This window comes from Dendrobates tinctorius, unplaced genomic scaffold, assembly GCF_039654945.1.
Source record: "Dendrobates tinctorius isolate UK_male_01 unplaced genomic scaffold, ASM3965494v1 ptg000312l, whole genome shotgun sequence".
NCBI lineage: Eukaryota > Metazoa > Chordata > Amphibia > Anura > Dendrobatidae > Dendrobates > Dendrobates tinctorius.
The window spans coordinates 5,160,976-5,187,627 of record NW_027361979.1 but is presented as its reverse complement, the minus strand read 5'-3'; the positions used below and the strand labels follow the sequence as shown (position 1 = coordinate 5,187,627).

General features: G+C 41.3%; 1 protein-coding gene across 2 annotated transcripts in view; it reads left to right on the top strand.

Moving 5' to 3' along the window:
- The window catches only part of KIF21B (kinesin family member 21B), a 461,259-nt gene that overhangs the window by 297,917 nt on the left and 136,690 nt on the right, over positions 1–26,652 (top strand). For both annotated transcript variants that reach the window (XM_073561060.1, XM_073561059.1), the window contains exons 21-23: positions 10,382–10,483; positions 13,928–14,057; positions 23,583–23,643. In XM_073561060.1, the coding sequence (XP_073417161.1) occupies positions 10,382–10,483; positions 13,928–14,057; positions 23,583–23,643 (293 nt within the window). The remainder of the gene's footprint in view (positions 1–10,381; positions 10,484–13,927; positions 14,058–23,582; positions 23,644–26,652) is intronic.

Here is a 26,652-nt window from a genome sequence, read left to right as displayed (position 1 = left end):
CAACGTTAAACATATGACACTGTGATACAATATAAAGTAGTCAGTGTACGGCTTGTATAACTGTAAATTTGGTGTATCTAAATAAACAGCAATAGCACAAAAAGAGGACTTGAAAATCCTCCAAAAATTCAGCAAAAAAGGCAGAGATGCTTACCTGCCAAGGCCTCCAAACAAATGCTCTATCAGGATGCAGTGGACCCATATAGTTAAGATGGCAGCAACACAGGTGCAAGAATACCGATGAGACAACCGCTCACATCCTACCAATCCATGGAGGGGGCGGCTGCTTGGTATATAAATGCACAATGAAGACTTGTACAGTATGTGGCACTGTTCAAACTATGGTAATGCACAGCATCCAGGTTAACAGCCTATTAGTTACGCCCTTCTATTAGATCAGGCGGGCTGCCCAATGCTATCAAAATGCATCCCATGTGAACAGACACCACAGTTTACAAGACCAAATGGGCCCAACTGCACCCCGAATAAAAAAGTGCAAAAAAACACTCAACACACAGCCATTAATGTCTAAACCATTGGCTAAAAGTGACTACATCCCTAAGTGAAAATGGCAAAATTGTGTTGAAAGTGTCAATATTTGTGTGGCCACCTTTATTTTCAAGCACTGCCTTAATTCTCCTGGGCATGGAGGTCAGTAGAGCTTCACAGGTTGCCGCTGGAATCCTCTTTCACTCCTCCATCAGAACATCACGGAGCTTGTGGATTTTAGAGACCTTGTGCTCCGTCACTGTTCGTTTGAGGATGCCTCACATATGCTCAATAGTGTTTAGGTCTGGAGACATGCTTGGCAAATCCGGTACCTTTATCCTCACCTTTACCCTTTACCCGTAAAGCAGTGGTCGTCTTGGAAGTGTGTTTGGGATTGTTATCATGTGAAAATATTGTCCTGCGGCCCAATTTCTGAAGGGAGTGGATCACGCTCTGCTTCATTATGTCACAGTACATGTTGGCATTCATGGGCTCACTCAATGTACTGTAGCTCCCCACAGCCAGCAGCAATCATGCAGCCCCAAACCATGAACTCTCACCACCATACTTGACTGTAGGTAAGACAGACTTGTTTATGTACTCTTTACTTGGCTGCCACCACACACACTTGACACCATTTGAACCAATAAGTTTATCTTGGTTTCATCAGGCCACAGGACATGGTTCCAGTCATCCATGTTCATAATCTGCTTGCCTTCAGTACAATGACGGCAGTCTTTCTTGTGCATCATCTTTAGAAGAGTCTTCCTTCTGGGACAATAGCCATGCAGAGCAATTTGAAGCAGTGTGCAGCCTATGGTCTGAGCACTGACAGGCTGACACCCCACCCCTTTAAACCTCTTTAAGCAATGCTGGCCACACTCATACATCTATTTTGAAAAGACAACCTCTGGATATGATGCTGAGCATGTGCACTCAACTGCTTTGATCAACCACGCCGAGGTCTGTTCTGAGTGTAACCTTTCTTGTTAAATATAAATTTAACACAGCAGTTCCCCAGTCACACCTGAGACCTTTCAATAGTAATTACTCACATGACACTGGGAGAGTAAATGGCTAATTGAGCCCAATTTAGCCATTGTCCCTTAGGGGTGTACTCTCTTTTGTTGCCAGCGGTTTAGACATTAATGGCTGTGTGTTGAGTTATTTACAGAGTACACCATCTTTACACTGACTACTTTACATTGTATAAAAGTGTAATATCACAGCAAAGGTATATAACAGCATACTGTAAATAGATGTAAGTAAATATATGCTGCTAAATATTGGACAATAAAGGATCAGTCGTAATGTATCATAGAACGGGGATGTGGAGACCACAAAATTCACGACTTCTAGATCCAAATATAACAACAAAATAATTTTCTTTATTAAAGAATACAGACAGAACAGAGAAGAATGGGGGAGCATGTGCAGGGGACAATAAAGTACAACAGTGCTAAAAGACGGCTGAAATCGCACCATACAGTATCAATATGTAAATAGCTGCAAGCAGACAGCGACTGTAAAGTTGATTGTGCCACAATTATATAAACTAAGGTAACACACATCTATGCATTCTCAATCTAGTTAGAGAGACCATGATAAGGACTTTAGGGAAATTAACCCATAAAGCTGTCCATCTCCCAGTGCCCATTACAATTAAAGTGGCACATCTTAGAAAAAAGTATGGTCAAATAGCATAACTGAACGCTCATTGCATTTCTAGTAATCAGTGTTGGAGAATGGTCAGTGAATACCATTATCATCCGTCTCAAAATATGGCTAACATAACACTCACAACACCCATGGTATCATAAGTGAATTACACAAGAGAGCATAATAGCTATATGTGGGAAGTGAGCAACCTCCCACCAGAGAGAGCACTTACTTAAACTCCCTAAGAAAATAACAGGGAGGAAATGAGGAAGCCTCAGTGTTTACCTGTGTAGGCAATGGTGCGATCAGGCAGGCTAACAGCGAGTCTCCCCAACGCGCGTTTCGGAGCGAGGCTCCTTCGTCAGAAACGCAATGAGCGTTCAGTTATGATATTTGACCATACAAGCAGACAATCTCCAATCTCTCTAAGGAGAGAGGCCAAATTATATAGTTTTATGTTGAGGAAATTGATGCCACCATTTAGCCTAGGGTCATGAGGATACCGCGACAGACAGGGCCAAGAACATCATGGCGTCTGCATGAACTCCTGCACTGATTAGAACTGCTTCACCACCCTGTTAAACAGTGTGGGTTTTCCTTGCTCTTTCATTGTAAGGGCTAATTAGTTCAGTTGATCTACTGGAGATCTGCACCCTGAATTGTCTCAGCTGTTCTATGTTGGCCACTCCCCTCTTGTATATATGTTCACCACTGTCACTTGGGAGTTGCCAGTGATAGTGGTCCTACTTCCTGGCTTTAAGTTGAAGTTCAGTGTTTATAGTAGGTGGTTGGAGAGTTTTTCAGATTGCTGCGTGGTGTTGGTTTACGTGGTTATCCTTTTCCTCATTTGGTTTGTGCATCCTATTCCTCCCCTGTTCCCCACTCTGTTGTTTTGTGAGTGTATTTCTATTAATGTAGTTTTCGTTTATCCCTGTCTGTTAACCCCTCTCTGTCTGGATAGTGTTTTCCAATACACTTAATACACTTTGGCCTCACACCTCCCTGGGTGGAGGAATGAACAGATAAGGGTTAAAATAGTAGCATAGCAAGGTACGAGACCCCGGCATCTCCACCATTTGGGGTAATCCGGGAGCAGGGATAGACTAAGGTGCACCTAGTTCAAGGGATATAGTGCAGGTGCCCACACTTCCTTGACACTACATGAAATTATCACGGGTTGTACCTTTTTGGATCCATTATGGATCCTGTGGTTGCTCTGGCAGAGAAGCTACAACAACTTTGCCTGGAGGTGGCAGACTTGAGCTCAGTTGCTTTGCAGGACCTATGGACTCCGGGTTTAGGGTCATTGACTTGGACTTTTAGTTTGGCTGGATATAAAATCTGGAACCTAATAGAGTTGTCATGAAGGTATGACAAACGGGTGAGAAGCCTTTACGTTTTTGAGTGACTGAAGAAGAAAAGTCCTGAAAGATGATGACATGGTTGTTTTTAACTGTTTGTGACCTCATCCGATGGTAGGCTCTCAAGATTTATTCTTTAGTGGACCACTTTAGGAATCTAGCGATAACCAGACATGGATGACCTCCTCTTTGTTCCCTCAGAGGACTTATGCGATGGGCTCTCTCAACCATAAGTGAGTCTGGAGTGATAGGAAATTGCAAATCTTATATTAGATCAGTAGTAAGAAAGATAGTTAGATTATCTTCAAAAATATTTTCCGGGACACCTATGAATCAGAGATCATTCCACCTTTCTCTATTTTCTAGGTCCAACTAGTCATGGAGGGAAATCTCTTCTCTTTGACTATTGGTGGATGCCTGCGCTAAAGAGGTGATGGTAATTTCACATTCATTGACCCTGTTCTCCTGTTCATCAATTTTTAGTGCATTTGGTGGAATTTGAGCTAGAGTCGAACTGATAGATGCATGGAGAAAATTTAATGTCTTATAAATGAGCAGTATGAGGAGTCTCGAGACTTCCTGATTGACAGCAGCTGCTTGTAGGTTTTCTGTTGCAGGCGAATCTGGAGATGGTGACATATTATCCACACCAGTTAAAAGTTCAGGCAAAGCCCCTAGATTTTCTAATGATGATCTCGTCTGAGACTTTGTTGGTAGTTGTTTACGTTTATTATGTTTGCCATTTTAGTTTCTTGGTAGGGCAGAAGATGTTCCCAAACCGGTAGATCTGGTTGACATTTGCGATACGAAGTGAGGTGAATTTTGTTGCTTTGACATATATGTTTCCATTACTATTGATATACAGGGTCCAATAACTGTGAAGAGGTTGTCAGAAAGAATGCACGAAATGTGAGAACAATTTCTCGTATTAAGGAATCATAAGAGATGAATTAACTTGCGCCATTGACAATCCAAAAATGAAGGATCTCTCTCCCATTCTCCTGTTCATTTATTCTTCTCTTGATTTGACAATTCAGGCGACGTGACTGAATTTAAGTAGGTTGAGGAAGTGATGTTGCCTGTAGCGGTCACTGAGCTGTAGGTTTCTGCTAGAAATGTAGATTGTTCAAATCACAAACAATAGTGTTCGAACTAAAATGTCATATTCTGATCTTGCAGAGAGAAAAAAATGCTTCTTCAGAATAGGTTGCGTGTGGGTACTGCAACCAAGTGAGATGTCAGCTGTAATCCAAGGTTTAAGGATACATACAAGTTATAAATCAACCACTACATGGTGGTGTTGCACGACAAATCCAAGCAGTGCAGCGCGGGAGTTTTCTGCTTTGAGACAAGTTATTACCAGCTTTATGGCCAATTTAGGTAGTTCATGAAGCTGAGCTTTTTCTTCAGCCTTGTGACAACCTAGATAGACTGGCAGTAGATTTCTGTATATGTAAATCAAGGAAACTGTCTGCCTTGTCTTGAAGCATGTACAGTAATGTCCTGTCTCCCAGCTCCCCTACCAGCAGCTTCAGTACCTCATTCTTGAAGGAGTAGTCTTTCACAGGAGATCTCAGGATGTTATCACCTCTCTGGATTATAGCTAGGCAGATGCCCAGGCAAGTGGCAGGATGGCTGGGATGTGCAGTACTCACTGTTCAGATGTACTTGGTCGGTACAGAAGCAGGTAGAAGGTGCAGGGAATCTCTGTCAGCAGCTTTGGTCTAGGGGCTGAAAGATGGCCCTTGTGAAGCCTGAGATCAGCCCTATTCCCAGCCATCAGAAGGAATAAGCATGCAGGTGATTGTCATTGTGCCCTGTGCTTAGCTGCAGCTGAGATGGGTTAGAGTTCCAGGGATGTTTCTGGAAAGACAGACTTACTGTGTTCCTTAGGCCTCAATATGGCCAGCATCAAGCAGGCAGTGTTACAGTGCAAACTATGCACTAGGACTCCAGGGCCATGAAATATTCAGCTCCTTCGGAATGCCAGACCATCCTGCATATAGTGAGCTATGTGGGGGCACATACTGTATGTAGCCATTTATGTGGGGGCTCATCCTGCATATATGGAGCTATGTGGGGGCTAACACTGCATATAGGAGGCTATGTGAGGACTCATCCTGCATATAGGGGCTATGTGGGGGCTCATCCTGCATATAGGAAGCTATGTGGGTGCTAACACTATATATATGAGGCTATGCGGGGGCTCATCCTACATATATGGAGCTGTCTATGGGGGCTAACACTGCATTAAGGAGGCTATGTGGGGACTCATCCTGCATATAGGGTTATGTGGGGGCTAGCACTGTATATAGTAGGCTATGTGGGGCTCATACTGCATAAAAGGGCTATGTTGGGGCTTATCATGCATATAGGGAGCTATTTGAGACCTCATGCTATATACAGGGGGCTATGTAGGGGCACATCTTGCATATAGGGAACTATGTATACCCTATATAGGGAGCTATATGTTGGCTTATCTTGTATATAGGGGCTATGTGAGACCTCATACTGTATATAGATTTAGGGAGCTATGTGGGGGTTCATCCTGTATATAGGGGCTATGTGAAACCTCATACTATATATAAGGAGCTACATAGAGACTCATTCTGTATATCGGAGCTATGTGGGGTTCATCCTGCATATAGGGCAATGTGAGACCTCATACTGTATATAGGGAGCTATGTAGGGGATCATACTGTATATAGGAGCTATGAGTTACTCATACCTCCCAATCTTTGAAGAACAGAAAAAGGGACAAATCATGTGGTGTGCTATGAGATTTTTGCCACACTTATTTAGCATTTCTTTCTACCCTGACAAGAGTTGGCAGACGGGTGCAGGAAGTGAGGGACATTCTGCAGACGCACAAGACTGCAGGGCATAGACCAAAATCTTGGAGTGTTCCACTGTACCTAAGGTGGTTGGGACTAAAGATGATCGCATCGATTCATGGGGATCTTGTCCAGCGTCCAGGTCAATGGTGGGCAAGAGGCCTGCGAATCTCTTACCATCTGGTGTCCCCAGCCGGGCTTTTGATAAGCCATGGCCGGCATGACATCATCTGTGCATCCTGCTCATCTCTAGTTGGGATCTATGGATTTATTTTTTATGTAGCTTCACTATATGACTTCTGGCTTTTTGGTGTCTGTAAGAACGTTTTCACACGTTGCAGAAATACTGCGTTTTATGTCTTCTGCAGGCGTCCGCACCAACCTACACAATAACATTCTTCTCTGATTATTGCATTTTTGCAGCATTTTATATGCCATTTCTCCCTTTATTTGATGTTTTTTGGATGTAGATGTGACACAACATTGCTTAATGTTTTTTATAGTACAGAAAAGCTTTGATTTTGCACTTTAAAAATAACTGCAGTATTTTACAGATAGAAGCCTTTAGGGGCAAAAAAGCACCAAAACCGCACAGTGCAGCAGCGTCTTTAGACGCACAAGGGGAGCAATGTTCAAGAAATCACATCCACTTTTTCTTGGACAGTAAATCACAGCAAATTTCTGTGCAAAAAAAAAGGAGCTGAAAAACACAGCATTTAGGCTGTGTGCACAGGTCCGGAATTCCAGCGGATTTTATGCGTTTTTACCGTGTTTTTTCGCCGTGAAAATGCTGCAAAAATGCATAAAATAAGCATTGTATTCAATGGCATTCCGCACATGCTGTGCTAATGCTGCGTATTTTTCCGTAGCAAAATCGCATTGCAGAAAAATACGCAGCATGCCCATTCTTTGTGCGGAATCGTGGGAATTCCGCACACATAGGAAAGCATTGTTTCGCTTACTTTCCTCATGTGGCTATGGCCACCATGCGCCAGGCTCTGGGTACCATATCCCTGTAAAAAAAAAAGACATAAAATAAAAAATGGGGCTATTCTCACCTTCCGGCTCCCCACGCGGCATCCCCAGGCCTCAGCGATGCTCCCGCCAACTCCCGTTCCCAGTGATACCTTGTGACCTTTGATGAAGTCGCGGTCTCGCGATAACAAAGGTCATTGTCGCAAGGCATCATTGGGTACGGGAGTTGCCGGGAGCATGCGAGGATCGGGAACGTGAGAAGGTGAGAATAGCACCTTTTTTTTTTATTTTTAACTTTATATCTTTTTACTACTGATGCTGCATAGACAGCCTCAATAGTAAAAAGTTGGTCACGCTTGTCAAACACTATGAGTGTGACCAACCTGTCAATCAGTTTTCCAAGCGATGCTACAGATCGCTTGGAAAACGCTAGCTTTCTGCAAGCTAATTATGTTTGCAAAACGCTAGTTAAATCGCAGGACAAAAGCGGGAATTACGCATACGGAATTCTAGCAAATTTCCCGAGGCAGGGAGTTGCGGAATTCCCACGTAAATTTCCGCTGCAATTCCGCAAAGTGTGCACATAGCCTTAGGGTGTGTGCAGACGCTGCGGAATCCGCTGCGGATTAATCCGCACGGATTTTGCAAAAACCGCAGATAAACCGCAGGTCAAAAGACCTGCGGATTATCTGCGGTTTTGCCTGCGGTTTGGTCCTGCGGATTCACCATCTCCACAATGGTGGAGATAGGAACCCGCTGCGGATTCCGCAGAAAGAATTGACATGTCACTTCTTTCTGCGGTTTCAAAACCGCAGCAAATCCGCGCTGATTTTTCCGCAACGTCTACACAGTGTTTTTTTTTTACCATTCATTTGAATGGTACTGTACACCGCAGCTAAAACTGCTGCGGGTCCGCAGCGGCCAAAACCGCTGCGGAAACGCAGCGGAATCCGCAGCGTGTGCACATACCCTAACACTACATTTGAACCCGACATAAATGTCCAAGCAAAGTGATTGTGATTTCATAAAAACTCCGTCTTCAGTGCGTCTAAAGCCCCTGTTGTACCATGCGGTTTGGGGACTTTTTTTTCATTATGAACTTCTATAATTAGTGAAGATTGTTATTACATTCTACCGTGTGGACACTTGCAGAAAATAAAACATAAAATACATCATTTATGCTACATGTGAATACGGTCTCAACATAACATTTTTATTACTTTTTTATGGGTTTAATAGAGAAAAATAAAATCAGTCACACCATTGTTTGCGCCATTTACCAATCATCATAAATCTGATAACTGTGTTGTGCTATGTCCATGTTATTTGCTGATTTGTTTATTTCTTTTTTAGTAAATTTATAGGTAAGAAATAAATCTGTCTTATTTTCCCTCTAAAAATTAGGGACATAGAAATACACTGCTATGCACAGATGTACCTCTATATATCAGTATAATCTGCCTGTGGATTCACTGCCTGCAATGCAGATTGAAGTCTACAAAATTCTCCAATACTTTCCTGTGTAGGCTGTTTCTCGATTGCTTCAAGTAGAGCAATTCCTCCCATACTTGTTTTTGCTGCTGCCACCAATTATACAGATTGTGGGTTTGATTCTTTGGAGATCAGATCTTAAGAAGAGAAAAAGACATACTTGTAATTGTATTTCATTATTTTTTAGTAATTTTAAAGAAGCAAAAAATTCTGACTCACTCTTTCTTTACTTCGGCCTGTTTCACACTTCCGTTTTTTCAAATCCGTCAAAATCCGTTGGTTTCCGTAAAAAAACGGATCCGCCATTTTTTTGCAGGATCCGTTTTTTTTGTCCCATAGACTTCCATTAGTGGTTACCGCGGATCCGTCAAAAAAACGGATCCGTTTTTTAAAAACGGATCCGTTTGCATCAGTTTCCGTCAAAAAAACGGAAACGGATCCGTTTGGCGGACACAAAAACGGAAGTGTGAAACAGGCCTTCTAGAACACAGAGGCATAGAAATACACTGCTAAGTGCAGATTCATCTCTATGTACCAGTATTATTCTCCTTTAGGTTCACTAGCTGCAATGCAGCTACAGGCATACAAAATTCTCCCATGTTAAGGCAGTTTCACACGTCAGTGTTTCCGGTACGTGTAGTGACAGTTTTCTCACGTACCGGAGACACTGACACACGTAGACACATTCGAATTAATGTGTCTATGCAGATGTCAGCGTGTTTTCACGGACCGTGTGTCCGTGTGCAAAACACGCTGACATGTCTGTTTTTGTGCAACAGCACGGATCATACAAGTCAATGGGTCCGTGTAAACACGTACCGCACACGGATGCTGTCTGTGTGCAATCCGTGTGCGTTTTTAAAAGTCAAAGGGTTAACATTGAAAATAATTTTTCAAAGACACGGACACGCGGATAGCACACGGACAGCACACGGATGGTACACACGGACATACGGATAGCACATGGATGTCACACGGATGGCATACGTATGCACACGGACACGGATAGCTCCGGTACCGGTTTTTCCGGTCCCGGAATTATCTGGACGTGTAAAACTGCCCTAAGTCTGTGTAGGCCGTGCCTTGTAGCTTTAGCAACTGCCTGTAATAATAGTGGTTGTGGGTTTGATTCCTGGGGAGACCAGATGGAAAGAATAAAGTTGTATAATTAATAGTAAGTGTGAGAGATGCTGGTCTCGCCCCCCAAGGAGGGACTACAGAGCGATGAAGACATCGCACAGAGAAAAGAATGAGGGGAAGTCGGGACAAATCCCTGACGTGCCGGGACAGTCCTGCTGATTTTGTGACTTATGAGCACTTTTAATAGCTACTTTGCTAGTTTTTATATCTGCTAGTTGGTGTAGTAGATAGTGAATTTAGCTGATTTAAGCTTATTAAACATCCCCTAATTCAATAATATGTTGAATATATAAAAATATATGTATATATAATTTTTTTTATTGTAAAAGAATGATGGATATAATTACAGAAAAAGTTAATGTATAATATTTCTGAACATTTATAAAGGCTTAAGAATTTTTTTTCATGGATATATATTTTAATATTCTGCAGGAAGATCTTGACTCAACAGACACCTCAGTTGTTATAAGTTCCTGTTCCCTGACAGAAGCCCGTCATCTTCTTGACAACTTCCTTCGTGCTTCTATAGAAAAGGTAAATGCAGTTGTGTTACAGTGTTACAGCAGGATATGTGTGTGTGTGTTTGTGCAGTATTGCACAGAAGGTTTGGGCTGCTCTGGAAAAAATGTTGCAACGTAAAAATAACAGGTTTTGCTGCACTTTTGTAGCATATTTCCCTGCATTTTGGTGACTAAAACAAAATTTATTAAACCTGTACTGCAGACAAATCACACATAATCTGCACTAAGCTTTGTTTTGTATGAAGCATTTTCACTTCCATTAGAGAAGGTTTTGTTTGCAGAAAAAAAAAAGGCTTCAAAAACTGCGACGTGGGAACATTGCTTTAATAAATCATTTTTATGAATTAACAAAAGCAAAGTGAATTTGCGAAAGAGAAATCTAAATCAAAGCAATGATTGGTGTGATCACACTTTGCCTTGAAAACAACATCAATTCTTCTAGATACACTTGCACACAATTTTTAAAGGAAATCGTAAGGAAGGTTGTTCCAAATATTTCACATTTTAAATGTTTAGTCCAGATCTGCAATTTTTTATTAATTTCAGTCCATAAGTTTTTGTGCATAGTTGAGTCACTTGTCCTTTTTTCTATGTCGAACGTATGGGTTTTTGTCTGCAACTATTCCATGAACACCGCTTCTGGACATATATACGGGTCTAGCTGAGTCCCATTGGTTGCGGCCAATAATCAATGTTGCCCATTTTTTGTGCTTCTTTAAAAGAGCTTGAACAGCTCATTTTGAAACCCCAGTCTGTTTTGAAGACTTTCCTTGGACAAGACCTAGCTGATATACCTTGAGTCTTGTTTCTCTGCACAGTGTATAACCTATGACATGAAACTGTCTTTAAGAACCTCACCTTTGTATCAGAGTTTGCTTGTTCTTCACTCTGTTTTAAGCCTCCTGCACAGCTGATTCTGTTTCAGTTAATAACTATCATTCAATCTACTGTTCACATGAAAATGATGATCATTATTACCTATTTGGTATAATTGGTTATTCATACACCTGACTAAAATACTACAAAATCCCTGACTCTGTACAAGTGTACCTAGGAGAGCTGATGCTGTGTTAAAGGCAAAGGCCAATCACCCCAAATATTGATGTGATCTAGATTTCTCTTCCGTTCATTCACTTTGCATTTTGTAAACATAAACTATTAGCACTATTAATGAAATCCTTCTTAGTTTGCAGCCTGTTTTCCCACACCTGCCTAACACTTTTTCACAGTATTGTATATCATATTACTTTAATAAAACCTGGGAACTATAAGGAATCCCTGACGGCATTTTCCCCTCCGAAATCAGGAAATGCTTGTATCTTACCCAAGGTAAAAATTGCAGATTCTTTGTTCTTCCATCAAATACAAAAGTTAACAGAATTCTTTTAATGAGAAATAAATATTTTTTCTCAGACGTTCTAGGCCGGGGTCAGACTTGCGAGTACAATGCGAGAAACTCACGCGAGTCTCTCTCATCAATACGTGGCACTGCCACCAGCACTCAAGACCGGAGCACTCAGCTGCATAGAAATACATGTAGCCGTACACTCCGGTCCCGAGTGCCGGCGGCAGTGCCGGGTAATGATGCGAGAGACTCGTGCGAGTTTGTCACATTGCTGTTGCAAGTCTGACCCCGGCCTTACCCATGTAATCCAAATGATATTGTTACAAACTCTGATATATTAACCCCTTTTTTTACATAGTCCCATCAAACAGTAAAAAAATAAACGAAAATATAAATACTGTCCATTGAAAATGTTATTTGTTTTACTTTAACCCCTTAAAGTCCTTGCGATTTTACTTTTTTGCCTTTTTGTCTTTTACTTCCCTTCTTCTCAGAGCCATAACTTTTTTTATTTTTCCATTAATGTGGCTGTATTAGGGCTTGTTTTTTGCAGGACGAGTTGTACTTTTGAACAACACCATTGGTTTTGCCCTATAGTGTACTGCAAAACGGGAAAAAGATTCTAAGTGTGGTGAAGTTGCAAAAAAAAGTGCAATGCCACAATAATTTTTTTTACATTTTTTTACCATGTTTACTAAATGCCAAAACTGACATGGAAATATAATTCCCCGGGTCAGTACGAGTATGCAGATACCAATCATGCATTGGTTCTTTTTTATTTAACAGGGTTATCCACTGCTAGGATAACCCCTTCTTGATCTAAATGTTTGGCCCCAATAAAATTAAAAAATTTATACTCCCCTCCCGTGTCAGCACTCGCGGTGCCGGGGCTCTCATGGAGTTGTGTGACACGTGATGCCTTCACTTAATCAGCGCTGACATCACTGTCTTCTCCTTCTGTCGAATTGAACATGAAGAGGAAGTCAGAGATCAGCTGCACCCCAGACTTCTTCTTCATGTTCAATATGTCCAAAGGTGGGGACAGTGGCGCCAGCGCTGATTAGGCACTGAGTACCACGTGTCATACACTCGCTCAAGAGTCCCGGAACACGAGTGCTGACACCGCAGGAATGGCGCCGGCACGGGAGGTGAGCATAAGCTTTTTTATTTTATCGAGGCCAACCATGGTGAATGATAAGTGGTTGTCCTAGTAGTGGACAACCCTTTTAAGTGGTGGAAAAAAATTCCGTAATTTGTAAGAAAAATTAATTTGCTGCTTAGGCTATTTCTCGGAAAATATTCATAGCATAATTCACCACCTATTCAATTAATGAACTAAACATTTCATGCATGACATAGAACCTACTACAAGCAAGCACATATCTACATAAAATTAACCAGCCAACCGAGACCCAAGCAAGTCAAAACAACTTTCGTACACTGGGAGATGGTGGAAAATCAATTTCATGTCATGTCATGTCAGCTCTTCTGGCCGAACAATCACGTGGCTCATCAAGGTAATGAATATTCACACCTCTCCACTCCCACAGGCGTGTAGTGAATATTCATTGCCTCAAAGAGCGAGGCCACGTGATCGCTCGTCAGGAAGAGCTGCTGACTCTGGAATGAGATGCAGCGAGGACGCGCAGGAAGGTAAGTAGGATTTTTTTTATAGGAACCATGCATACAAGGATAGGGGATAAGGAGCCATGCATACAAGGATAGGGGATAAGGAGCCACGCATACAAGGACAGGACGGGGGAGCCATGCATACAAGGACAGTGACGGGGGAGTCATGCATACAAAGACAGGGACCGGAGAGCCATGCATGCAAGGACAAAGACGGGGGAGCCATGCATACCAAGATGGGGATGAGGGGACAATGCATACCTGTCTTCTACTCAAGTCAATAAATTTACCCAGTTTTTCGTGGCAAAATTAGGTGCCTCGGCTTATACTCGGGTCGACTTATACTGAAGTATATACGGTATCTCTAATATTATGTAAGACCATCTATTATGCCTACAAGATGAAATATGATTTACTTATTTTCTCCTTTAGAACATAATTTACTAGAATGCTAATTCTTCTTATTTTTTTATTCTTTTTAAGGGTCTGCAGGTTGCCCAAAAGGAGGCGCAGATACGAATATTGGAGGAACGAATTCGACAGACTGACATGGCTGGTTTTTCGCAAAGTCAAATGCTGCTGGAGAAATCAGAATGCCAGTCCTTGCAAAATGGTAAGATCACAGACAAATGCAAGTCTATTTATTATATACTGTATATATATACTGTATATATATTTCTTCTCTTGGGTGTCGGAGTCTGTTTTTAAGGGATAGATGAAAAATATGAGTTCATTCTCCCAATAGGTTAGCGTCATTGCACCATTGAGGCTTGTGCAGCATATCCAGCTTTAATTCTTAAACTTTAATAGCCCAAAATCTTGAGCTGTTTTAAAAATGATTATTATTTAACTACTGTGAAAAGGGATGTATGCTATCAGTGGCATATATACATATATACGTGTATATATATATATATATACAGTGCTCAAAATAAAGGGAGCACTAAAATACCACATCCTAGATATCACCAACTGAAATATTCCAGTTGCAATTCTTTATTCATTACATAGTAGAATGCGGTGAGAACAATAAAATGCAAAGATGATCAATGTAAATCAAAATGAATATCCCATGGAGGTCTGGATTTGGAATGATATTAAAAATTAAGGTGGAAAATCAAACTCCTGGCTGATCCAACTTCAGTGGAAATTCCTCAAGACAAGGAGATGATGCACAGTAGTGTGTGGCCTCCAAATGCCTGTATGACCTCCCTATAATACCTAGGCATGCTCCTGATGAGGTGGCGGATGTTTTCCTGAGGCATCTCCTCCCAGATCTGGATTAAAGCAACAGTCAACTTCTGGACAGTCTGTTATGCAATGTGGCGGTGCATGGAGCGAGACATGATGTACCAGATGTGCTCAGTTGGATTTTGGTCAGGTGAACAGGCAGACCATTCCATAGCATCAATGCCTTCTTCATGCAGGAACTGCTGACACACTTCAGTCACATGAGGACTAGCATTGTCACACATCAGAAGGAACCCAGGACCCACCACACCTGCATATGGTCTCCTCCCAGTACCTAATCTCAGTCTGGTACCTCTGGCTAACCCATGGAGGGCTGTGCGGCCCTCCAAAGAAATGCCTCTCTACAGCATTACTGTCCCACTGCCAAACCAGCCATGCTGGAGGATGTTGCAGGCAACAGAACGTTCTCCCCACGTCTTCAGACTCTGTCATGTCAGTCACATGTGCTCGGTATGAACCTGCTCTCATCCGTGAAGAGCTAAGGGTTCCAATGTCGAATCTGTCAACCTTAGTGTTCTCTGTCAAATGCCAGTCTCCCTGCATGGTGTTGGGCTGTAAGTATGTAAGTACAACACCCACTCTTGGAGGTTGAGCCACCCTCATGGAGTCTGTTTCTGACAGTTTGAGCGGACACATGGATGCTTGCTGGAAATCATTTTGTAGGGCTCTGGGCACTGCTCCTCCGATTCCTCGTTGCACAAAGGACGAGGTAGCGGTCTTTCTGCTGGGTTGTTGCCCTCTATGGCCCCCTCCACATCTCCTGGTGTACTTACCTGTGTCCTGGTATCTGTTCCATGTTCAGGACTACAACATCAACATGGCAGTGTGCACATGCCAGCCATAGGATAAACCATTACTTCAATAAAATGGTGCCGGAGTCAGCGCATGCGCATACTACAATCTCTGGCACCATTTTTTTTTAAGGCACTGTATATGCGAATTCACAGACACTGTGTGTTAAAAAAAATTGCGCCGGATAGCGCAGTGTGTGCATGCAATAACTCTGCGACCTTTTTATTGAAGTATTGTACTACAAAATGAAAGGGAACCTTTCACCAGAAATAACACTGTTAACCTGCAGATATGCAGTTAATCTGCAGGTTAACAGCGTTATTATGCTGCCTAGCACCTGCATGCAGCCAAATGCAGCGAGGAGAAAATTGTATTTGTTACTCCTGCCAGCATTTAGTTTCAGTCATGGAGGTGGGGCACCGTCAGTTTAGTCATTGCTCTGAGTATACAAAGCGGTCACTATAACAACGTCCAGTCCTGACTGACACGCCCTCTAAATTGAGGACGGCTGTCAGTCAGGCCTGGGGCACGGTAATAGCTGTGGTGCTGTATTGTCAGAGTAATGACTGAATCTGCGTCACCCCCTAGCCCATGACCGAAGCTGAATGCTAGCTGGGAAAATTATTGGGAACATTATTTAAATAAAATGGCATGGGAGTCTGACAATGCGTATTTCGCGCTATCCAGCACCCTTTTGTTGAAGACACTATTTGCAAATTTGTCTTCCATAAAATGGCGCGGGAGTTTGCTCTATGCGCAGTATGTCCTCATGGCGCTGGACATCGCGATATGCAGTCAACGCCTACACATACAGCTATCTCCGGCACCACACTCCTCCTCCATCCTTGTCCTCTTTCCTGTCACCTCTATTAATGCTGTATGCGTCCTTCTGACTCCAGCCACACTGCACAGGCACAGGCGCAGCCTATACCGGCTTTAGACAGCGTGGGCACCTGCCATGAATGAAACAAGTCCCGAGCATGAGATGTAATTGCTGTCTTCCCATGGGCCTCTTGTTGCTGATAGACAGTACTACTTGAACCCCCCTCTTAGGACCCCTCTCAGATGAGCCAGTGACAGCAGAACGAGGATGCTTAGCATGAATTCTCTTGAAGAGGCTAAGAGCATCTATGTCCTTTTTAGGCACTCAGCATCTCTCCTCAGGACCACAAATCATTTCACAGTCGTGAACTTGGTTGATTTCAAACTCAGTGATTGGATCAGAAGTAGAAGAAGGAACTGTTTTGATGGCACAAGAGGACCTATTGAGGGCCAGAGAACAACCTGCAGATGGCAAGTTGGAAAACAAACATGGAAAATCAAAGACATACTCAGGCTCAGTCACGTCTTCCCTGCAGTTTTCCTTGGTCCCATGCCTGGAGAAGACACTTGCAAAGTTCTGATAGGAGGCAGAAAATTTAGATAGCAGAATTTCTGAAAAGGTGACTGAGGTGGGATTTGAAGCAGTTGAAAACAAGATGATTCTCACTGGGCTATCTGGTCGGATGATTAATCAATGACCGGAGCATGTAGCCGTAATTTCCAATAGCACCAGTGAATCAAAAAGTGGCAAAACTGAAAAAGAGATGTCCTCAATGTTTAGTGCATCAATCTGAAGAGTTACTTTCACTGTTCGGAATTGGATACGGCCACCTGTAATTGTTGAGCCATTCATGGAGGTTAGCTTCAGCAGTGTCTGTCAGGAAACTAAAGGAGTTTTCAGCCTTTTGGCCAGAGAGAAGTCTATAAAATTTTCTGCTGTTCCGGAATTAATAAGTGCCTGTCCGGTGAACGGAGAGGAACTGTAAGAAATGGACATAGGCATGAGCAATTTACCTTTAGTGGAAGAAAGAGTTACCTCCTGCCTTCTATGGTGGTACCTCCCTCCTCACCTAGGGTCTGAAGTTCTGCGCGTTTGACTTTCATTTTGGAACAATTTGTGCGATAATGTTCCTGTTCACCACAATGCAAGCAGAGTGTGCCAGTAAGGCAACGGGAGCTTTCTTCTGGCAATAATCTGCTCCAACCGATCTTTATTGGTTTCAGTTTAGCCATTCTAGGAGGACATTTTAACCCCTGCACGACATATGCCATACAAGTAGGGCGCAAGTCAGAACATAGTGTATGAAGTGGGTTCACAGTCGAAGGCTGTGTGTTACAGTCAGAACCCACCTCTAGCAATCTTGGGTGGAGCGGAGCCCGCGATTGTTAACCTCTTAAATGCCTCTGCCAATCTCTAACAATGGTATTTAACACACACTGGCATGGGGACGAGTCATTTTAAGTGCCCATCGATGTGCCCGTGACGTGATCGCAGGTCGCCGTTGGGTTGCTATGACAGGCAGGGGTCTGCTGAAGACCCCCACTGTGAGGATATGGCCGCTTACTAAAGACAATAGGATAAATGGACGTAGAGCAAAGTCCACAGCTTTAAGAGATAGAGACTTTTTCCAGTACGGAGCATCAGTTGCGTTGATATTGTTGGGTTTTATTAGATACTTACTTGGTGTGTTTTATTAGTGATTATCTTGCTCGTCAGTTCATCCTCAGGAATTAATGTTTCCATTCAGTGACAGTAAGCAGAGGAAGACGAGCGGGCTGCATCGGGTAAATGTAAAGCAATCATCCTATTAATACATTGTTTTACCAGCCTAGGCCCATTGTGTGGATGAAGATAGTAGACCTAGTGGAACCGTCACCACAGTGGGTCTCACGTACAGTCCCAAGTGCTGGAATATTCTTTGTTCTGTGAGCTAAAGAAAAATGTTAAGGGGGTGGGATAAAAAGACACAGGGTTGAATCAGGAAGTTGTTGGAGGGACTTCGAAGGGAAAGGATCAAAGCCGAGATGAATGATCTATGGAATTTTGGAGATTGATTGGAGGGGTATCCATGACCTACAGTTGTGATATCTGTCATCTGGAGGAACATAGGCTGTGACTGCATACATACCGGCTGGAGATGCCAAAAGCTGTGGGCCAACCAAAAGTTTGGAGACAGTGGGTATCGCCTGGTACAGGACCAGTGGAACTACTGATCTCAGATTGGGAACTTGTGGACTGAGGACATTGTATGTTGGCCATCTACATGGATTTGTTGTACAAACATGGATGTATGAAATAAAAATGACATTATTCAGATAAATGCCCTGAGGGATCCATTCACTATAATGAGGCAGCAAAGTGACCGGCCACCGGCAGCATTTCAAATGAGCTCTATAATGACAAGGGTGGGTGTGAAGATCTGAGGTTGTGAGTTGCATCGTTAACCTGTCTAAGTGACTTTTATAACTCACAACCTCAGATCTTCACACCCACCCTTGTCATTATAGAGCTCATTTGAAATGCTGCCGGTGGCCGGTCACTTTGCTGCCTCATTATAGTGAATGGATCCCTCAGGGCATTTATCTGAAAAACATCATTTGTTGACTTAGATGGAAAACACAATGTAAGTGCTCAGTGTTCACCACAGGATAAATGTGATCCAAAATGATCCCAATAACAGCTCCAACTCAATCCACAAAAAAAGGAGTTCCCACTCAGGTCCGTTATCTGTTAACGGAGATATTGGGGCTTCCACGTTACCACAAAGGTTCTGGAAAAGCTCTTTGACTCTCAACCAAAAAAATAAAAAATACAGCAAATTCTGCACTCCCAAATCCAAATACTCCCCTCCCTTCTGAGCCCCACAGTGTGCCTAAACCTCGTTTAGTGTCCACATGTTTGGCATTTCTGTAGCGAAGAGAGCGTTTTAATTTACAGTGTCCATGTTTCCAGAAGCAAGAGCTAAGCACAATGTGCGGGCACTACAGTGGCAGATTTGCAATTTTCACTCAGCAACATCCCAATGCTGCTTGTTTCTGGAAAACACCAATGGAGTTAAAATCATCACTACACATGTAGATAAATTCCCAGAGGGGTGCAGTTTCCAAAATGGGGTCACTTGAGGGGGAATTCTGCTCTTCTGGTGCTAAGGGTTCTGTATATATAGTCCATAAACTATTCTAGGAAAATTTGTTCTCCAAGAGTCAAATAGCGCTCCTTCCCTCCTGAGTCTCACTGTGTGGCTATGCTGCACTGTACAACCACAAATGTGTTATTGCCATGTTCAGCTGAATTGTGTGCCAAATGCCATTGAAACCTATTTCCCCTTGTGAAAATGTAAAATTTGGGGCTAAAACAATTTTTTGTGGTAAAAATGTCTTTATTTTTTCTTCACTGCCCAATGGAATAAAATTCTATGGCACACCTAATATGCCATATGATGATCACTAATAGATGAGGTTTCAATTCATTGAGAGGTGTAGTTTGCACAATGGGGTCACTTATGGGGGTTCTGTTGTGCTGGGACCTCAGGGGCTGTGGCAATGTGAGATGGCACCCACAAACCATAACAGCAAAATCTGCACACTAACATGGCGATCCTTCCCTTCTAAACCTTGTATTGGGCCTTAAAAGTAGTTTTCAACAATTTATGGGTTATTGGTGTACTCAGGAGAAATTGCGTAACAAATTCTACTGTTTGTTTTCTTCTGTTACCCCTTTTGAAAATTACAAACTTGGGGCGAAAGCAACATTGGAGTGGAAAAATGGTAATATTTCATTTACTTAGCCCAATGTTATACAATTCTGTAAATCGCCAGAGAGTTAAAAATACTTACTAGTACCTGATTGAATTTTTCAAGAGGTGTAGTTTCCAAAATGGTGTCACTTATGGAGGTTTCTGCTGTTTTGGCATCCGCAACCTATTCCAGCCAAAATTGCATACCTTCTCTTCCGAGCTGTGCTGTGTGCCTAAACAATGGTTTTCTGCCAGGTGTTCAGTATTAGTGTACTCTGGAAAAATTGTAGAACAAATTTTATGGTCCATTTTCTCCTGTTACCTTTGCGAAAATAAACATTTTAGGAATAGAGCAACATTATTGTAGGTAAAATGTGATTTTTTTTATTTTCACGGCTCAATGTTATAAAATTCTGTGAAGCATCTGTGGGTTCAATGTCCTAACCACACATTTAGATAAATTCCAAGAGGGGCATAGTTTCAAAATGGTGTCACTTGCGGGGGTTTCCACTATTAAGACACATCAGGGACTCTGAAAACATGACATGGCATCCGCTATCTATTCCAGCCAATTTTTCGATGCAAAAGTCAACTGGTGCTTCTTCCCGTTCAAGCACTGCCATGTGCCCAAACAGTAATTTTCCACCACATATGGGGTAGTCCTTTTTTTCCTGTCACCCCTGTGAAAATGCTAAATTTGGAGCTAAAGTTTTTATGGGAAAAAAAGTAAAATTTTAATTTTTCTCCTTTCATAGTGCTTTAATTCTTGTGAAGCGTCTGAAGGTTTAATAAACTGCATTTTTGTGCAGTTTTTAAAACGGTGTCACTTTGGGGTATTTTCTGTCCCATATGCCCCTCAAAATTACTTCAAATGTGATGTGGTCCCTAAAAAACTGATTGTAGAAATTTTGTTGGAAAAATGAGAAATTGCTGATTGACTTCCTTCTAACTTCTAATGAAAAAAAATGCAGATATAAGGTAGACATGTGGTAAATGTTATTTATTAACTATTTTATGTGATATAACTAACTTTTTTTTGCCAAAATTTCAATATTTTCACAAATAACGCATAAAATATCAACCTATAATTACCACTAACATAAAGTACACTATGTCACAAAAACCAATCTCATTATCTATGGGATTCATTGAAGCGTTCCAGAATTATTGCCACATAAAATGACACTGGTCAGAATTGAAAAAAATTGGCCTGCTCATGAAAGTGAAAACAGGTTCTTCAAAAGGGTAAATAACCACCCTTAATAATAATAATAATAATAATAAATTTTATTTCTATAGCGCCGACATATTCCGCAGCACTTTACATTTCAGAGGGGACTTGTACAGACAATAGACATTACAGCATAACAATAATCACATAGATCATAACAGACACCAAGAGGAATGAGGGCCCTGCTCGCAAGCTTACAGTCTATGAGGAAAAAGGTAGACACAAAAGGTGGTAACAGTTGCCCTGATTGTATGGACCAGCCATAATGTTAAGTGTGTAACAGAACAGACACACAGGGCTAATGGATGCATAAAGCATGTGGGAATATGATGTGGGGAACCTGGTTATGGTGAAACTTTTGGCTGTGCCACACAGGGATAGATTAGGTTAATGTGTTGAGGCGATAGGCCAATCTGAATAAATGCGTTTTCAGGGCACGCTTAAAGTTGTGGGGATTGGGGACTAATCGTATTGACCTGGGAAGTGCATTCCAAAGAATTGGCGCAGCACGTGTAAAGTCCTGGAGACGGGAGTGGGAAGTTCTGATTATTGAGGATGCTAACCTCAGGTCATCAGCAGAACAGAGGGCACGGGTAAGGTGGTATACTGAAACAAGGGAGGAGATGTAGGATGGTGCTGAGCCATGGAGGGCTTTCCTTTCCCTTCATTGTTGTTAACAGTTGTTGACACATTAGGTCAGGAGATGTGTTCATATATAGATAATGATACCTTTCTGAGAGGATAATATCCATCCAGACAGGTATGACCCTATGATCAGCAGAATACAAATAAAAGCTGATCTTTTGTTGCAGCTGATAATGCATTGCTAACAAGTCTACGCTATCTATCTTGCCATGTCAGTGCAATCTATCCTGCAAATAAAACAAAGGACTAGGCAGGATAGAAGAGACTGCATGGGGAATTGGCTCAGGGGTGATTACCAAAGCTTAGCTTACGGTACTTAAGGAGGATGAGTTTTCCAACATTTGACTCCACACACGCATTCATTTTTAGAGGGTTTTAATAATAATCTCTGAAATAACAATAAACCTATGAGGGTCTCTAATGTTATAGTGGATGCTTATAAGCAAATATCTCCTTTATGAGTCATCGTAATAGGGAAACGCGTAGAGACGATACAGTGTTGACATAGGTTGGTGGGGTCAAAGTGGAGGTTTTGGACCTATGCAAATAATGGAGACCGAGGCTTAATGTTTGCCTGTTTTTCTTATGTATTTATTAGTCTTTTTCTGAGGGGCATTTAGCTTACGGGACTTGAAACACAGTAGAGGTTAAACTTGCCCACCTATAATTTCCACTTGCCCACCTATAATTTCCAGAGTCAGATTTTGTCTCCTTTTTGAATATTAGCACCACATTTTCTATTCACCAGTCCTGTGGTATAGAACCTTATAGTTATGGAATCTGTGAATATTAAAAATAACTGTCTACCACTGTACTCAATTCCTGCCGTCCTTGGGGGTGTATGCCATCAGAGTTGGTGATTTTTCTTTTTTGGTCACTTTCAGGTGGCGCTGCACTTACTGCTGGGTTAGGCAGTAGTAATGAGCGAATGTGCTTGGATAAGGTGTTATCCGAGCATGCTTGTGTGCGAGTGTCTTCAGCATGCTCAAATATTATGTCCGAGTCCCCACGGTTGCATGTCTCGTGGCTGTTCGGCAGCCGCAACATATGCAGGGATTTCCTAATAAACAGGTAACCCCTGCATGTGTTGCGTCTCTTGAACAGCCACATTACATGCAACCACGGGAACTCAAACATATTTGTCGAGCACACCGAAGACACTCCGTTAGCACACGAGCATGCTTATCTGAGCACATTCCCTCATCACTTTTAGGCAGGTGACATTTAATGCAGAATGCGTTCCTCGGAGACAAAACATTATAGTCACTTCATCACTGAACTGAGCAGAATGTAGTTGGTGCTGGGAGGAAATACAAGAAGCCTATATGCCCTACACACACCCAACCAAATATCTATTGATATTTAAGGAGTAAATGGAAATTATATGCAGCACATGTGTTCTTAAAAATTCCAGCTGCTATTATCTATTAATGATATATGATATTACATTAGTCAGAATGAGCCTCTCAAGATTGGAATTCCTAATCATTGTATAGTCCTGCTATCCTTTTTATTTTAATTTCCAGGGCATTCTCATTAGAAGTAGGATTGTTTTGCAACTATGATATGAAGTTTGGGTATGAAACAGGGTCTACTTCAACGTTGTTAGGAGTATACTAGTAATTAGAAGTTGATTCATGAAAATAATATTTTATTTCAGAGAACGGCTATGCCAGCACAGATGAGGAGGCTTCGGAACTGAGTCAGATGTCAGATGGAAGGTTAGTAATGTCAATGTTAATACATTCAGATTTATTCACTATTGGTGTAATAACATGTGCCATAAATATTATATGCAGATCAGATTATATAAAATGAGTTCTTGTCTTTTCCTATGGAGCTGAAATTTATCTCTCTCAGAGTCAAGGTCATCAGCTCTTACAAGAAGTCATAATAACCTATATGAAAAAGTTCAAATGCAGTATAGAATTAATATATATATACTGCTCAAAAAAATAAAGGGAACACTAAAATACCACATCCTATGTTATAGTGTTCCCTTTATTTTTTTGAGCAGTATATTTTATTAGAGTACAAAACGTGATTAAAATGAAAACAGTATGATTAAATCAAAGCCATAATTGTGGTCATGGTCTCCCTGAAGAAGGCAGCGCTGAAACGTGCTTTGGGGCTGACGGCACCACAGAGTCAAAGAAGTTCTACAGGTAGGGCATCTCTTCTGCTTGTGATTACTATACATAGTTTTTAAGTTCATGTACTGCACTTGGAGCTTACAGCTGAAGAAAAAGTCGGCACTCCGACTCCTCCAGGATTAACTCTTGTTCTTTATTCAAAAATCATGTCCATAGACAACATTTAAAAATATGTCTTTGAACATCTTCTTACATATTTCAGAATGAAATTCCTTAATTATTCCAAAATGTGTTCTGATATTTATTTTAAATTTTAGCTATGCATATGATTTTTGTATGAAGAACAAGAGTTCAGCCTGCATTCATCTTCATGCCTGCTCAGGTATGGTGAGCTGTTCTGTTTGCTTGTGTGTAATGTGGTGCAGGGCGGGAGCCATAGGTAAGGTAAAATGTAGACGATGAAAAAATATATGTATATTTTGTTCCTAAAATACAAAGGAAATGTGTCATCTTTAACTTTAGCCCTTTAGAGATCATTTAATCTTCAACTTCCTTAACTGTTCACAATAAAAGTAATTTTGAGCAGGGGTGCCCAGACTTTTACATGCTACTTGTAGATGTAATTTCCATCCTGCGTACCATTGTTGTTTTCATTATTTTACCATCCTTGTCTCTGTGGTGTCTTTTTCATTCTGATCATGGCTTGGTTTTTAATCATCTCATTTTCATGTTAATCATGTATTGTACTGTAATAAATATATATAAATATCTAATAAATATATATATATTAGTTCTATACTGACGTGCATTTGCATTTTTTTGTTTTGCTGTGAGTGCGCACCTATTACCATCACATTGTCCATCAATTATTTATTACTATATGCTATTTTATTGTTTAATATATTGTATACATACTGTTGTTCTCTATTGGAATATTCCTTACAAGAAGTCAGTAGCTTGGAAGGAGATGATGAAGTTACAGGCAGATATCATCTGCTACTAAGAAACAGGCAGATATCATCTGCTACTAAGAAACAAAAATTAATAACTCAAAATTTGAAACGTTCTCATCCCAAATTTTCCCACCTATTTCAAGGAAAAAGTTGATGTGTTAACAGCATTTAGAGACTCCCCTAAATTAACCCTAATCTCTAAATGCTTCAATAACAACAGATTCCATATTCTCTGCTGTTTTATAAATAATGCCCAATTTGCTATACAGTAGTTAATGTCTATACTCCTAATAAAAACAACTTTCCTTCTTGATACAATAGGATAGACTCCAATTCTTTGGTTACTTTAATGCTATTCCTGACAAAGCTCTTCACTTCGACTTTCAGAGTAAAAGCCCTATGTTAACTTTCCTCTTGGCTGCTCACAGTAGAATTGTTTGTTGTTTTTAGGTGTCAACATGCATCGCATATGGAATATACTTGTCCATATTATTCTGAACATCACTGATACTTTTCTAGAATTGACCTTTTACTAACTGACCTACTGTATAAACTCTGCAAACCATAACTAGAATTTGAATTGCTCAAGCAACTTACTCAGACCATGATCCTCCCCTTTTATTTTACCTAAATCTTCACCCACCCCCCCGAACTTGGATGGACAATACATGGCTTATGCATATTTAAAAATATATAAAGACTTAAATATCTGCGCTCATACGTAGATCTGTATAGAGGATGAACTCGCCATTAGTATAAGGATGGAAAACTGAGTTCAGGACAAAATAGAGAAACATTCAGAGTAAGGTACCGCCCTCTTGACACTTTCACATGAACATAAAAATCAAAAATAGCGAGGTGTACTCCAAACCACATACATAAGCGGCATATAAAAAATCACTGTTTGGAATAAATAGAAGAAACTACAATTAGGAGCGGTAGCGTCGCACGCAGTGTATAGCTGACAAGGTACACAGGACCTTGCGTGACGTCACAGTCACGTGATGACTCACGTGACTAGCTATGGAGAGCGGGGAAGCTCAAAAAACATCCAACGCGTTTCTGAATCAACGGATTCCTTCTTCAGGGATACTCCATAGCGGATAGACAGCATTTTTATACCCTCCAGCATCTCAAATTCCAATTCAAACATTGAAAGCAAAAAGCTCGATTTCGCTGTTTAACCCATTTGGCATCAGTGTGTCCATCGTAAAGATCCATTTGCTCTCCTCTTTAGACATCTGATGGCTGAAGTTACCTCTCCTCCAGTCTTTATTAAGCAATGCCTCCTTGTCAAAATCTTGTATTTTGGAGCAGTTCCTATGGGCCCTTATAAGCTGGCTTTTAGGTACATTCACAAGCCAACTTGGAAGGTGGCAGCTATCCAAGGAGATAAAATTGTTCGAATCTGTTGGTTTGTGATAAACCTGGGTTTCTATATGGTTGTTTTCTATAAAAATTTTCAAATCTAAAAAATTGATCTCTTTATGACTGGTGGTGGCCGTAAATTTTAAAAAATATTGATTTTTATTTAATTCATTTAAAAATTCTCCCAATAAAATAGGTCCACCAGACCAGATAAAAACAATATCATCTATGAATCTCTGCCATAGCATTGCTTCTGACCAATAAGTTTGTCCGAAAGGGGTATGACACCGAATCCCTGCGTGAAATCAGGGAGACG